Source organism: Mobula hypostoma, chromosome 25 (assembly GCF_963921235.1).
Source record: "Mobula hypostoma chromosome 25, sMobHyp1.1, whole genome shotgun sequence".
NCBI classification, from domain to species: domain Eukaryota; kingdom Metazoa; phylum Chordata; class Chondrichthyes; order Myliobatiformes; family Myliobatidae; genus Mobula; species Mobula hypostoma.
This window is the reverse complement of record NC_086121.1, coordinates 14,923,904-14,940,136: the sequence shown is the minus strand read 5'-3', so window position 1 is coordinate 14,940,136 and position 16,233 is coordinate 14,923,904. Positions and strand designations below refer to the sequence as shown.

Here is a 16,233-nt window from a genome sequence, read left to right as displayed (position 1 = left end):
GAATCCCTGCTTTTACAATGTTTTTCTTAACTAATCAATCTGCAAATGAACCAAAATAAGTTTATAAACACAATAATCTACAAAAGGAAATTATTCAGTAATTATAAACACAAGGGATTCTGCAGGTGCTGACCCTTTTATAAAGGACATACCTAGAGCAAGATTCATTGATTGGTTCAAAAGTGTCTGATTTATGACACATATGAACAGAAAACCTGTATGACGGAGTAACTTCTCTCAGGAATCCTCTATTATAATTTGATGCAACTGGAATGACCTTGATTTATTGTTCTACAACTGCAAAAGATATCTGGAAAACCCAATTAGTTCTCTATAACCAGAAGTATTTATTTACTGAGATTCAACATGGAAAAGGCCCTTCCAGCCCCTGCAAGCCATACTGCCAAGCATCTGATTTAATCCTAGCCAAATCACAGAACAATTTACAATGACCAATTAACCTACTTTGGCCTGTGGGAGGAAACCTACGCGGTCACAGGGAGAACCTATAGCCTCCTTACAGACAGCAGCGGGAATTCAACCTGGGTCGCCTGTACTGTAAAGTATTATACTATTCTTTAATTTAAATACAGATCTTGCCTATGACTTGCAGGCAATGCTTTAAAAATATCTACATATTTTGACATATTATCCAAGTCTCATGTTCTGATCTCCTCCAGGAAGTCCCAAAATTGGTCAAACTCTTTTAAAGTGATATTTTCCCCCAAAATTGTTGCTTGGCACCTTTTAAACAGCGAATAATAAAGGATCAAATGTAAACAACGTGTTGCTGTTCAGAGTAGTCACGTTACTACTGCAGATGAATCAGGGAAAAAATCTGGTTTATTTTTGCTTTTGAAGTATAAGCTAAGATATTTGTTTGCAAATGCCATTTTCTGGTAAATGTAAACACGTCTCTAAAGTAGTCGCGCATCAATGAACTGTAATCCTCTTGTTCTCACTCCTAATTTAGGCATTTCTTTCTAAACTGTTTTTTAAATCCAAATCCCGGCTGCAGATAATGTCCTCTCTAAATCTTTCAGGTGGTCCTCCAGAGATTTCCCTTCAGAACTCTGAATAGGCTTGATCTTTCATGCACACACACACACACACACACACACACACACACAGTCTTGTCAAGAGTGAGTTTGAAGGCTGCCTGTCAGCTTTTGTTTCCTGCCCACATTTTCCCCTCTATTCACTAAATACGGCTGGTAGTCTGACCTCCCTCAGCTGACATACATGTTCCTCCCCCATCTGTCTACTAGCCCCTTAGGAAGCTTGTGCGTCCTCTATTTCTTTACACCTGTTCATAGTTCCTTTCTCACTACGGTATCTTGCTTTAACTTTTCATTCACAAAATGCTCCTGTCAACTTTATTTGTTGCATTGAGGTGACTGTAAAAACTTACAGGTGCTTTTGCTTCTGTTATTGCCCGTATCTTGTAAACGCAAGTTATTAAGAAATATCACGAGACCCAAGTCCTACGAAGAATATTATCCCTGCCTCATAATTAATAAAATTTAACTGGTATAGTGCAGTGTGTCTGATTATTACAAATTCCAATGACTAAATTTAATTAATGTAGTTGCTTCACTTCAACACCACTGGGTTGTTAGGTCTTAAGCACCCACAGTTCACTTAAAAAAATGTGGCTTACACTCTAAGCTACCTCATGAAGCCAAGACTTACAACTGATCCTGTGTGTGCTCTTGGTATTCATTTATTTGGAGGGAAGGTGAGAATAAACCAACTGTAGTCACATTGATTTTTTTTTTAAACCTTGTTTTTTCTTACAGGAGTGACTGGTTGATTGTGTCACTGTTTGAGAAAGCAAATCTCTCACCAATTCCAATCTGCTGGCATATAAAATTAAGAGCTGACCCAAACCAAAGTCAGGCCCGCAGACTTTTTGTATATATATATTTTTTCAGACCTTCAGATAACAAATACAGCTGGGTCCCGATAGGTTCTTCTGGGAATACCACACATCACAGGAAAGTAAAAATTTCATTCCACTGAAGTAAATACAGTTTACATTTAGGGATAAAAACTACATTGCTGGACTCACAGAATTTACTAATTTTTAAAAGAGTGAAATCATGTGTTAATTCCTGATTATACTGGGCTGAGCAGAAGAGGAAAATCACAAGACATTTTGCTTCAAATCTGTATTAAAACTTAATAAACATCTTTTTTTAAAATTCACCATTCTCTGCAAATACCCCACCCTCCAAACAAAGATTGTCAATCATTACCCAAATTATCCTTCTTCAGTGGACTTTGCAATCACAATATTTTGTCAGACTCAGAACATTCATAAATATGCACAGCTAATACCCAAAATGAGAAAAATAACTTCACCTCATTTAGCAACAACTTTCATTATTCTGTCTGTTCATCTAAAGTCTAACTCCAACCACCCCCTTCCCTTCAGCTACCTACATGAGCACAGGTCTGTGAATGGGACTGGGATGCAATTAATTTTCTGCTGTTAGTTCTCCAGTCCAGGACAAATTATTATAATAAAATAAGCCATTACTAACATCACAGGTTCTTTTGGGTTGCCTTTTACTAAGATAAAGGCAACATCATATGGTGATGGACAGTATCAAAATAAGTCTTTTAACAAATAGACTTAGACTCCTTTGTCAGCCAGCAGTGGATACTTGGGGTTGTCCAAGCACAACTCTATATTAAAGACCTCATGGCCATCTTCACTTTTAGTTTGCGAGGTGATTTACACTGAATGATACCAGGACCACATTAAGAACATAAAAATAATGAAAAATAAAGGTGAGGGCTCTTATTTAGAGAAACAGCACGGTAACAAGCCAACAAGCCCGCGCTACCCAATTACACCCATGTGACCTGTTAACCTACTAACCCCTACGTCTTTGGAATGTGGAAGGAAACTGGAGCACACGGTAGAAACCCACATGGTCACGGAGAGAATGTATGAACTCCTTACTGACAGCAGTGGAATTGAGCCCGGTAGTGTAGTGGTTAGCACAACGCTTTAAAGTACAGGCAGCCTGGGTTCAATTCCCGCCACTGCCTGTGAGAAGTTTGTACGTTCTCTCCGTGACCGCATCGGTTTCCTTCGGGTGCTCCGGTTTCCTCCCACAGTCCAAAGATGGTCCAGTTGGTGGGTTAAATTGGTCATCGTAAATTGTCCCGTGATTAGGCTAGGGTTAAATCGGGGAATTGCTAGGTGGCATGGCTCAAAAAGGTGGAAGTGCCTATTCCGCACTGTATCTCGATAAATAAATAGGTAATAGTGTTATGCTAACCACTATGCTAATGTGCTATCCCACCTGTGGCAATAGGGTTTGACTTTATACAGATTGTTTTACAATCAGGTTATCCTAAACTCCAAGTCTTAACTGACACCTATTTTACCATAGGAAACGTTGTCCAAATCAGTTCAGTTGTTCCTCAAATACAGCTTAAAATACTCCTTGGAATGCATCAAATTTTGGAGTCCACTGTTCCTCCTACATCTTATAATGTGAACATTACAAGTATGAATTAAATCTGAAGTAACCAGGTTTTTTTAAATGAATGATCATGGTTATGCCCAAAATCAGCAAAATGGTATCTGAATATTTCCCACAGTAAATTAATAATACTACTCTATTATTATTACAGAAAATAGTGCATCTGAAACAGTGGCTTCAGCTTCTATAAATAAACAAGTTGTTTGCTAGCAATTCAGATTCAGGTTATTTGGTCATTATGCACCAGGGTGAAATGAAAATGCTGCATATTTCACAATTTTTAAAATTTTATTCAAAATAATTCAAAGCAGGAAACAGTTAAATCCAAGCTTAGACATTAAGCCAAAGTCTCTTTAAGACATCGCTCTGGAAAACCATGCAGAAACCTGGCAACTTCACAGTCTTAACACAATGCTCTGAATGGAAAGCCTTTCAAGAGTTGCATGTGAAATGCTACCCTCCTCTTTGCTTCTTTAATATTCAAACCATCAGACAAAGAAAGGAGACTGGGATACTCAACCATTCTCTCAATATTTTAATTCCACTCCTATAGTGATTACCCTAGATTATAGGAGGAAACTTCTGAAACTTTGCAAGGGGCAGCAGGTGACATGGACATTCAAAATTACCAATCGCTTTTATATTGAGTACGTATATAGGGAAGATTTAAGGTTTGAATTGACTGAATAATTTAAGTCAACGCAGCCAAATAAGTGAGTGTAACTTTGAAATAATCCTTGGAAAGTAACGCAAACACTACAAAAGTTTCTGCTGAGCTTTGTGAGCATGCTATAGTGGTGCCGGAATGTGTGACAACTCTCATGAGTTGCCCCCAGCACCTCTTTTGGTTGTGTTGGTTGTTAATGCAAATGACGCATTTTACTGGATGTTTCGATTTGCAAGTGATAAATAAATACATGAATCCGAATATTTATCTTACCAATCTTTTCATAAACAATATCACCAATATAATTCCAATGAAATCAATGCAATTTGCAACTGTTCTTAGAAAGAAGCATTAAAATCAATTAAGAGGACATCAGCTTATTAACTTCTAGCCTTTACAATGGAGCAAGCTAGACATATACTTGAAGACTACTTAGTGAATAAAAATCACAGGACTAGATACAGCATGTCCTGCAGAAAGAATTCCGTTGCATGATACAGAAACTAAAATAAATAATTCTAAGCAACACACACAAAATGCTGGAGGAACTCAGCAGGACAGGCAGCATCTGTGGAAATGAATTAACAGATGACATTTCGGGCTGAGACCCTTCTTCAGGACTGTAAAGGAAGGGAGAAGATGCCAGAATAAAAAGGTGGTGGGGGGGTGGGAGAGGAGGCTAGCTGGAAGGTAATAGGTAAAGCCAGGTGGGTGGGAAAGGTCAAGGGCAGGAGAAGAAAGAATCTAATGGGACAGTAGTGTGGACAATTGGAGAAAGGGAATGAGGAGGGGACCCAAGTAGAAAATAAGGTGTTGTTCCTCCACCCTGAGGAGGGCTTCATGAAATAAAAACTATTCTAAGTTTCTCCTTAAGGATGCAATTGACCTAGTTTGATATTTCTAGGGAAAAAAAGCTACAATATTTTCAGAAAAGTAATTCAAATAGTGTTTATGCTACTTGGTGTAAAATTCTCTTAACTGCATCAATTCTTCTAATCTCAACATTGGCTGCTGATTAAGAGCCACAAAAGAATGGCATCTTTTGACCCATTATACCTGTGCGTGGTTGTTCGATCAAATTCCAGCTAGTCCTCCTCCCTTCTCTTCCCCTGCCAAACTGTCAAATTTTTCCTCCACCAAACATATCCATACAAATCCCTTTGGAAAGTTCCAAGTGAGGCAGCATTGTACGTATGCGTCATATTACAGCAGGGGTTCCCAACCTAGGGTCCACGGACACCCAGTTAATGGTAGGGGTCCATGGCAGAAAAAAGGCTGGGAACCCCTATTTATGGAAATATTGTGTAGGAAGCAAATTAAAATACAAATCTAAAGATAACATCATCTAACTCTTTTATAACCTTTCTTTGTACACGTTGTGAAGAATGGCTCTCACAATTTGTCGACATGAAGAGGTATTCAGAAAAGCAAATTCAAGTACAACATTAAAAGAATTTAATGTTGTGACCTTAGAGAGGGTTGTAAGATAATAAAAGTCATGGGAAAAAGAATGATGTTAGAGAAAGCCAAAGGAAAACAGGTTCAAGCTAGTAATGATGCACAAAGGACAAAGATCAGGAAATTTTTCACACTAACAGTGTGAATAAAAGAGGAAGCCCTAGATTCTGTTGTCTTGCAAGATGAACTAAAAGGATGAGCTTGAACAGTTTCATCCATATTTAACTTGCAGTCTGTTATTTTGCCAAACAAACACGGTAATAAATAAATTAAGACAAAAATGTCTTTTTCTTCTTCAAATATGCTCTTGGAAGGGTATAATGACAGAGTAAAATAATGGCCACAACAATTAATTGTGTGATAATGTTACAATGATGGAAATCTTTACCACAATGTAAACATACAACAATCAATGCCTTGAAATAGAAGTGAATAAAATTTCATTTTTTAAAATGGCTCTTTTATGCAAGGGCTAGCACATAATCGCATTATTTCTTCTCTGAAGTTTATGGTCTCCTGCCCCATTTCCCCACCCCAGCACACTACCATCTGGGATTGTCAAGGCACCTTGGGGTAGAGGAAACTGTATCTCAGGGTCATATGTCAGTGGCCCTGAGAAGACATGGGAATCAAAACTGACATCACTGCACAAAGGCCACAGCAGCTGAAACAGCAAAACCCCTGACAGAATGTCAGGAACGTACTGTCAGCAAGCTGCTGCAGTTAAGAGAATTTTACCAACTACCGCCATAAAATAACGTGATTTATAAGTTTATTGAGTACCTTCCCCAAGCGAGACAGACAGGCTACTGACTAGGGTTTATAATATTGTTCCTGGCAGACACTATACCCCTGCTCATTCAAATCAATCTTTTAACTACAGTCTGTTAGAAGTGCAAAGTCATAAAAACAGGGTTGCAGCCACATACACACAATGTGCCCCGCACGATCGCAGCTATAATCTTGGATAAAGAAATGAATATAGTAGGGATACCATGCACAAGTCTATTGATTTCAGAATCAGGTTTAATATCACCGGCATATGTCGTGAAATTTACTGACTTTGCAGCAGCAGTACGATGCAATACACAATAATAGACAGAGATTAAAAAACTGAATTACAATAAGTTTATATATATATATAAAATAGTTAAATTAAATAAGAATTTTTTTAAAAAAGCAGTGAAGTAGTGTTCATGGATTCAATGTCCAGTCAGAAATTGGATGGCAGAGGGGAAGAAACTGTTCTTGAATCGTTAAGTTCACACTTTTATTTACTAGAACTACGTTATACATTATAAAATTAAGTGGAGAGCAAAAAATCATATAGATTTTCAGAATTTATGATAGAATATTTCACTATTTTAAAAAAATTCAAGACTTGTTTGTCATTGCCGTAGCAAACTTAATGTGAGAAGCATCTGTAGGCCATTCAGCCCTTCTGTCTGCTCCATCATTCAATAGTATTAAAGATTATCTTTATTCTCAGCAACACTTCCATGCACTAAGCCCACACCCCTCTTTCCTTTTAATGAAATAGATTGCAAGTATGATTGCTAAATAACTATATGACACCGGAAATGTTGCACATTTTTTAAAAAACAGCCAGCTCACACTAATCTACACAATATGCATGAAATTAAGTTGCATTTGGAGACTACCCTTCTGAGTCTCTTTAGAAAACACCATCCTCTGAATTACTGTATTCCCTCTGGGGATAAGTATTGGCAAGTGGCACAAGGAAAAAAAATTAAATCAATACCCATCCCAAACCTCCCAAAATAATGTAAAGGTCATACCCCAATCACACCAACAGAACCAGTTTTCAACAAAATCTCAACCAGTATAATGAGATAAACAACATTTTCCTGGTTCCATCAATACACAAAAATCCAAACAAAAAAATCCAGACAGCCTTCCCAAGACATCATTGTTATTTCTTTAAATGTCTAAATAGAAATGCTCAACAGTTTTAGTGAGAGACAACAAAAAAAAACTACTTATGAAGTTTGACATAGAAATGTCAGCTCAATTTAATCATTTTCCTGCATCTTAGGCTTCCTGGATACTTTTTCTCCAATCTGGTGAGGAAAATAACCCCTCAGGAGGAGCTGAAGTTTTAACAGCGGGGGCGGGGGGGGATGCCTTTGAGCCTTTTATAGTATTGGGGTAATTGATTTAGAAAGTACAAGTTTATTAAAATATACTTGGTACAACACCTGCCCCAGCAGTAGGCCTGTGTGCAGGCTCTAAGAATCCCTGGGACACCCCCAACTTCTTTAAAGGGGTGGCTCATAATGTCATCAGGTGATTGTGGGAGGGGGCAGATATCTTACTGACTGAAAACCAATGGTTTTCATTCAAGAACAGTGAGAACTACTGGCAAAAATTACAGGTGAATCTCTAGAACAACATATGTGCATTAAGGTCACATCAGCAACCTTCTTGTACAAAGAATCTATTCAACTGCCATATCAAAGTTATTTGGATTTAACCATCAATTGAATGAACTGAATAAATTAATGCATTAATGAATTCTTGCCCAGGTTCTTGGGACTGAAAAAGTACAATTGCCAATTTCATATATTTAAAATTCCAGAGCACCAAAAGCCAAGTATTTCCTCTTCAGATGGATGAGGCAGAGTTCTACAAACAGGTTCCTCTGATACCACCTAAATGACCATTATTTGTGGCCAGGCCTCTTCTGATTTAATATGAAATGGATCAATTTAATATCAGAGAATATATACAGTATACGACCTGAAATTCCTATTCTTCACATACATCCACGTAACTATGTTCTAACTCCAGCAGGTTTACAATATGGAATGGGAAATGTGACTACTTGAGTATTCAGTGTTTCCTCAGACAGAAATCGGTGAACAAAATCACAAGGTCATCAATGCAATCCAAAATTGAATTGATACAAGCTTGTGCATTTTAAGCAAATTCTGCAATTGTTGGCGGATGTCACGATAGCATGTTCACGTTGAGTATATAAAAAAAACATGATCTTGCCATCAAATAGTGAATTTATAATGAGCTCCCAGGAATGACATATAGTAATATGATTCTGAAAGACTTCTGGCAAGTTAACAATTTAATGCATAATGTCCACTCTATCAAATCTTCAAATTCCCTTGAGGCTGTCACTATCAATGACTCTTTACTTCAAGAGATTAAAGTTCACATATTCATATCCCATTGTCATATCAAGCACTTCAAAAGTATCTTACTGTTAGAAAATAGCTGCTGCTGACCTTAAAGAGAAACAAGTATTTTCCAAAATAATCTGGGCTCGCCTTTTGCACATATTAGTTTAATTTATTCCCTTTGGACCAATATGTTGTGTGCCCAATCAGTGGCCAACAAGTCCATCCCAAATCCCTTCCCCCGTACAAAAACAGTTATTTCCCAGGGGCAGATTAAATTTGTTCCCATCACCCCTGCAACATACACACATTCGGGCAAGACAAAAGGAACTAGCCTTACTTAATCAATATATAGAAAAGCTAAAATAGCAACTTCCTCACTTAGAAAGGTCAGAAATGATTTACTTTAGTAACTGGATACCATCAATTCTACTCTAGTCATCTAATTATCATGTATGAGAAATATACATTAAGGACATAGATTAGCCAAAAAGGGAAAAATAAATCCATATCAACGTGCAAGGTAAACTGCGCAAAAAAAATTACTACTAAAATTAAGCAACATTCAATTTAATGAAGCAATTCATTTAGCCTGTTATAAAGTCAAAACAATTTCAAACATAACATAGACAGGGGCACTACACAATTTATTTGTTGGCAAATTCTGCTCTTTCTTGTCAAACTACCTAAGGATGCAAATTTCACAGTTTTGATGGGTCTGCAGAAAAGTAGTAAATTATCAGCAGATGTGCCACATAATTAATCTGATGTACTTCACACATGAACCTAGCTGCTAATTAAAACCCTACATATAATTGACTTAATTTACATATCATTGAAGCTTTCCAACAATCAAAAATTCTTTATAGACACATCAATATACTAAATATTTAGAGCAATGCATACATTAAATTTCAGTTATGATTGGATGCAAATTCAAAAATCAAGAATTATACTTTAGATCATTTTAAGTGAAAAGAACACTAATATTTTAAAAACTAATCCTTTCTATTATGTTGCTCAACACTAAACTTGCAAAAGAACCCTGAATTGGATGCAAGTTTAAAAGATGAGTTGTCTTTGAAAATACATATTAAATTGAACAATATTTTAAAGTACTAAAAAAATCAGTTGAGGAAGGAGTAAATATTTTAGTACCCAGAAGAATAAAATCTTTTACCAAAATTTCACTCCAACAGCCTGTGCCACAACTGGGATAAACAATGAAAATGAACTTTTGAAACAAGGGGAAGACTTGTGGAACAACTTTTCAAGTCTCAAGAGCTCCAAGGATGGGTGTGGGGGGAATTGTTGATAGGACTGACTGGATTTTCCTAAAGAGAACCAGCATGGTAAGTGTTGAAAGGGTTCTAGTACTCATTGATATGATCAATGAGTAAAAAACATTGCATTAATTATTAAAAAGTGCTTGAAAATGGTTTTTACGATGTGTATTCTTTAAATATATTAACAAGGTTCCCCACCATCAAGACTGCTCACAACACGCTGGAGGAACTCAGCAGGTTGGGCAGCATCTGCGGAAACGATCAGTCAAAGTTTCGGGCCAGAACCCTTAGTTAGGACTGAAGAGGGAAGGAGCAGAGGCCCTATAGTTCCCTCTTCAGTCCTGACGAAGGGTTCCGGCCCGAAACGTTGACTGATCGTTTCTGCGGATGCTGCCCGACCTGCTGAGTTCCTCCAGCGTGTTGTGAGTGTTGCTTTGACCCTAGCAGCTGCAGAGTATTTTGTGGCCGCCATTAAGACTAACTGATAATTAAATGTTGGTTCGTTGAGTTCTCCTTGCCACTCCAGAAAACTCAAACTTTGTGAAGTCATGAGCTACAATATGAAAAGATTTGATGTCATAGATTCCAACTGTGACATCAAATTGAATTATATCTAAATATTTAATAATGTGGTTAGAGGCAAAACTACAAACAAATAAGAGTTGCTTTGACTTCATGAGTCTCTTCAATCATTAAGATCTAAAGAGGCCATCAAACTCATTTTTTTGTAATATATTGAGATAGGGCATGGAATAGGCCCTTCAATACCCCCCCAATTTAATCCTAATCATGGGACAATTTATAATGAACCTATTAACCTACCAACTGGTACGCCTTTGGACTGTGGGAGGAAACCAGAGCACCCGGAGGAAACCTAGGCGGTCATGGGGAGAACGTGCAAACTCCTTGGGGGATGGGAACTGAACCCAGGTCGCCTGTGTACTGTAAAGTGTTGTGCTAAACACCACACTTTACTGTGCTGCCCTAACAGTAACTTAAGCTTATTCACATAATTCACAAGCTTTTGACATGTGATACCACAAAATCAAACAGAAATTGCATGCTTTAATTCAATGATATCTAATGCAAAATACAATGAGGTATATTGCCCAGTATTTTTGGTTATAGATGCATTTACTATCCTTAACATATCTAAAGGAGCTTCAAAACTTATAAATACTCAAGGCTTTCAAATCTATTCACTGAGGTAACGGATGTGAAATGGGTTAAAACAGCGCAGTTCCTTCAAACCACTGCTGGGTTCCACGCAGAGGCTTGAACAGTCATGTGACTAAAAGACCCCATGTGCCACATGTTATGAGAAAGAAAGAAAACTCTCCCATCACCATGACAACCATTCTCCCCATGGGCGTTTTAAAGGAAGAATTATTCAATTCACTGGGTAACCCCTAAAATTGTGGTGAATTTCTCACCAATTTGACTTTTGCTGAAAACTAGAATTCTACCAAAATTCTCAGCACATCTCTTAAAAAAAAGGAGGAAAGTAAGGGACCAAAATCACTGATGCAAAAATAATTTCACTAGATGCATCTGGTGGTGGGAGTCCATAAGGTAGATAACTTTCAGCTGTATGTAAGTATAAATTTCTTTTATTCCTTCTTTTCCATAGATGCTGCCTAACCTGCTGAGTTCCTCCAGCATTTTTAATGTGTTAGCATCTAAGTGTAACAGTGAGTTGGTATTAATTCCCGTGTGTTTCACTAACCCCAGCTCAAATGAAACAAATCGGGAACAATGCAAATATTACGGCTCAATGAAACAGGTTCTTGTAACCGGACATACAAGACTTAGTAAGACAGACAGACAGGAGACAAAGAGTGGGAAGTCGGGGTGCTTGAAATTCACCTTTAGCTTTCTCACCTTAATCCTGTAGCATAAACATTTAAAATGCCTATGGTTACCAAAAATTGATATGTAAAAATATTCAGCTTTTATTCTCCTTTACCCGCAGGGATGCACTTTTCTTCCGCGCATCAATTGTTCGGAGTCGGGGTACCAGAACCCCTTGGAATTTTGTCCTACGGGCAGAAAATGCAGGGAAAACTCAGCAAGTCAGGCAGCATCTGTGGAAACTGAAACAATCCACGTATCAGATCAGGACCCTTCATCAGATGCTGTCTGTCCTAGTGATTTTTTTTCCCCTGGCATTTTCTGTTTTTATTTCAGATTTCTAGCACTGGCAGCCCTTTTTTTTGGAATTTTGCCTTTCACACTAGAGAGTGTGAAATATTGTTGTTGATACGTACTTCTGACTTAAATAGGTGCCAGAGAGAAAAAAATCTTAAGAGGAAAAGTCTGGTATTCCCAACATCAACTTTCACAAAGAAACAAACTTCAGCGGGCATATACCCAGGTCAATAAAGACCAGAGTTCCTGCAGATGCTGGAAACCTTGAGCAACATAATACACGATATATTGGAGAAAACCCAGCAAATCAGGCAGCATCTATGAAGGGGAATAAACAGGCAACGTTTCGCGTGGAGAAACTTTGTCAGAATTCCGGCAGACTGTCTGCTACCTTGCTGAAGCCAAACAGCAAACGCCAGACACCTCCCCACTGAGGAGCAGGTCCTGCCCCCATCATCAATCTCATCACCTCTGGAGATCTCCCATACACTGCCATCAACCTCACAGTGCCCTGCTCAGTTCCACCTGGACTGAGTTGGAGTTGGGAGTTCTTAAACTTGTGCAAGTTATAACTTGAGCAAGGTTCAAGTATAATATTAACAATGTCTGAACACCAGGTTTTGCAACACTTCAGTTCCCCCTTTCACAATACACAGGGAAATCAGCCACAACTTCCTGTCTTTATTACATGTGATTTTCCCACAATTTCTAGCTGGGCACCTTATATAGCAATGTAAGGCTGATGTGATTCAGCTCTGATTACTACATCATAAATCCATGATTACACACGAGGATAATGAAATTGCAAGAGTGTGTAGGAAGGACATGAAGAGTCAAGAAAAGGTGTAATTGATTACTTCACACAATTATCTGCATGACTAATCGACAAACCTGAGGACGTCCCTGCCCTTTGAAACTAGATGTAAAGTTGAAATTCATGCCAAGTGAGGGGAAGGTGCATATTTCCCCTTTCGTCTGGGTTAATTTGCATTTTTAATAGCTCAGCTTTTAATAGTAATGGATAAGTTTAGTATCTAACTTTTCAAGCAAATAAACTACGTTGGATTTTTTAAAATCACATTTTTCTGCCGCTTATGAAAGAGTACAGCATCTACCTTCAAACGCAGAAGAAACGTTGCGATTCATTTTACAAAAGTTAAACTCTCCCCTTTCGGAAACTGTTTTTTCTCTCGCTCACTAAAAGTGATGAACAACACGACCCACGCATTCTTTGCCTCAGCTGCTGATTTTCAGTTTCCCCAGAGGCTCTGTAATTGCCCGTGTCATATGCGCAGTCTTCAGGGTGGCAAAACCCCCGAAAGGCGCGAGGAAATAAATTAAGCCCATTGAAAGTCAAGCAGTGCACTCGTCAAACAATGTCCCAAGTATGCCCGCTTCTCTGCCGCTTTTATTTAATTCATAACAATTGATGCAAATGAACAGTCCTCTTCCATTCAGCGAAGAGGCGGCTCTGGGTTCACGGCCGTAACCTTTCGCCAACTATAAACAACACAGCAGCGCAGGATTTACCAGCTCCAGCAATGAAACACGGCATCGGGTCGCGGAAACAACCAAAATTAAATAACTCAGTTCTGCACTGCGCTCTTTTTTTTAAACACTAACTTTAAGACTTTGAGTGGGAAAATTTGGATCGGGCAAGTTGACTACAATGTTAAGTTTAGTATGGTTTCAAAGTTTCAATTAGCTGGAATTAAATGCCTCCCCCCTCCCCACCGGCAGATTACAGCACAAATGCGTCTGCGTTTTCTAGCTGAAACATGAACGAATCGTATTCACACGGAACACGGATCAGTTTGGGCAGGTTCCCAGTTCGCTTTATAAATAGCCCTTTCGGTATGAAACCTCCTCGGTGTCTACTGGGTGAATGCGGATTGGATAATGCGTTTACACCGAACAGGACATGCCCGTAGTGAACCGTCAGCTCTCTCTTATACACATCGCCCAAAACCACTCCCACATATTACTGAGGAGGGAAACACTCGCCCAGCTCTGAAACTTGCATATTGAGCAGCCCGCAGTCAACTTAATGTCTCAACTTAGCACGTCATTATCTATAATGGGAAGTGATTAAAATACACACCTTCGAGTATTTAAAGATATCATTCATGATTTTAAATGCCCCTACTAGACGAAGGAAAAAGTATTGAGATTTCGAGTTGAATGGTTGATGATGTTAAACAATATGCAAGAAACTGTCTCACTGAACGAGCACGCTCAACAAAAGCGTGTCCAGTTTCGCTACTTGTGAAACCGAGAACGGTCTAACTTTTTTTCCGCATAAAGATTGAAAGGAATTATGTTGTGACCCGCACTGCGTTTGAAGAAGACTTGCGATGAAAGATTTTCATTACACCTTTAACGCTATCGCTTGTCTTTACACCACGGTGGAAATTTATCAACTATTATGATCTGCAATAGGGGATGCGTCTGAAGTTAGAAGTAATGCTTACCCTGGGCGCTTTTCTTTTGTATTTATTGCTGTAGTCAAATTTTTCTTTTATTTCATCCAGCAACTGTTCAAATCGAGTTTTCTCCTCTTTTCCTGTGTAATCCTGACTCAAAAGAACGTAGGCTCTCCAGTTGGCCGAATCGAAACCCCAGTGGCAGGTTCTGTTTTCCAATGATTTGTGCGAGTGCACGACAAATTTGTGAGGAGGGTACATGAGCCTGCAGTCCATGCACTGGATACACGCAGCATGAGGGTTGCCGTACAACTCCGGCACAAAGAGTCCCTTGCACTTCCCAAAACACTCGTGGTACACTTTGAAGCTTTTCTCCGTGATCTCCAACTCAATGGTGCTGGAGAATTCTTTTTTGCAATGGGGAGGGTAGGTTCCTCCATAGAGCAAGGCATTGCAAAGCCGCTCTGCGTCTGTCTTGGTGATCAAGCCACAGGATGGAGCAGAGAAGGGCAGAATCCCCATGACTTTCAGGATCTCCAGCTGGTCCGCCGTGCATCTAGAGCAGTAAATATGTAATTCATCGCACACCGAATTGATCTGCTGGAGAGAAAAATCTCTAAGGACGGAGTTAAGGATCTGAGGCAGACACAGCCTCTTCTCCCCGCCAACTACGAAGCAAGAGATAGTCTCACCCTCCAGAATGGTCTCGCACCTCTCCGTAGATCGGTCCGAGGGGATGAAGAGGGGCCCCGGCATGACAGGAGGGGGCTGGATGGGCAAGTGGATGATCTGATCGGTCTCTTTCCCAGTCTCCTTTTTGTACATCATCTCCTGAGCCCACCGGGCAGAGAAAGCCGCCGGTCCCCCCAGCGAACTCATACTGCTGAGATGAAACTGCTTCAAGGTTTGCTGGAGCCCTGGGTGAGGCTGAAAACTAGACCGTGGCAGAGTCTCCATGATTCCGGACCCCCAAAAGCACACCCGTTTTGCACAAAAAAAATCAGACAAACCCTTCTTTAAAAAGCCGCGGCGCCCAACTTTGCCCCACCGGCACAGACAAAATTAAAGTCGCTCATGAAATCCAGTCTCTCAGGCGTGCTGTGTTTCTGCAGCACTCTTGCCTTCAAACATATCCACAACCGTGTGCTCTTTCAAAAAGATTTCCAACAAACGAGCAGTAAGCCAGTCCTCCCGAAATCCAGTCCCCAGTTTTCTTTTAAAGTCAGTACTTTGTTTCCTTTTTTTCCCCCTTTTTTCCCCTGCGCTCCGCAAGCGTGAAGACCCAGCACATCCACACAATACGACCTTGCAGCTCAGACTGCCTTCTCCCCTCTGTTTGTCGGCGTCTAGGTCAGGCATTGAATCACAGCCAAGAATGCGTCTGACTCCCCCAGGGCTCTTCCAGGAACCAGCACGCTGCCCACCGATTCCAACAGCAGCCTACAAACACACAGTAACTGGTTTCACAGATCATTGGCGTTCAAATCTACAAGGCAGAAGGGAGGAGTTTTTTTTTCCAAAGTTCACTCGATGTCATTTATTCTCAGGATTAGTCATCACTAGCTTTTTTTTTCACACACAACACGCTGTTCTGTGTTT

At 39.4% G+C, this 16,233-nt stretch overlaps 1 protein-coding gene across 2 annotated transcripts in view; it reads right to left on the bottom strand.

Moving 5' to 3' along the window:
- Nucleotides 1-16,029, bottom strand: part of skia (v-ski avian sarcoma viral oncogene homolog a) — a 171,431-nt gene extending 155,402 nt beyond the window's left edge. Inside the window, exon 1 of one of the 2 annotated variants that reach the window (XM_063033344.1) lies at nt 14,683-16,029. In XM_063033344.1, the coding sequence (XP_062889414.1) occupies nt 14,683-15,591 (909 nt within the window). In that variant the 5' untranslated portion in view covers nt 15,592-16,029. The remainder of the gene's footprint in view (nt 1-14,682) is intronic. The other variant, XM_063033343.1, reaches the window with a different exon arrangement.
- Between the last annotated feature and the right edge of the window lie 204 nt (nt 16,030-16,233).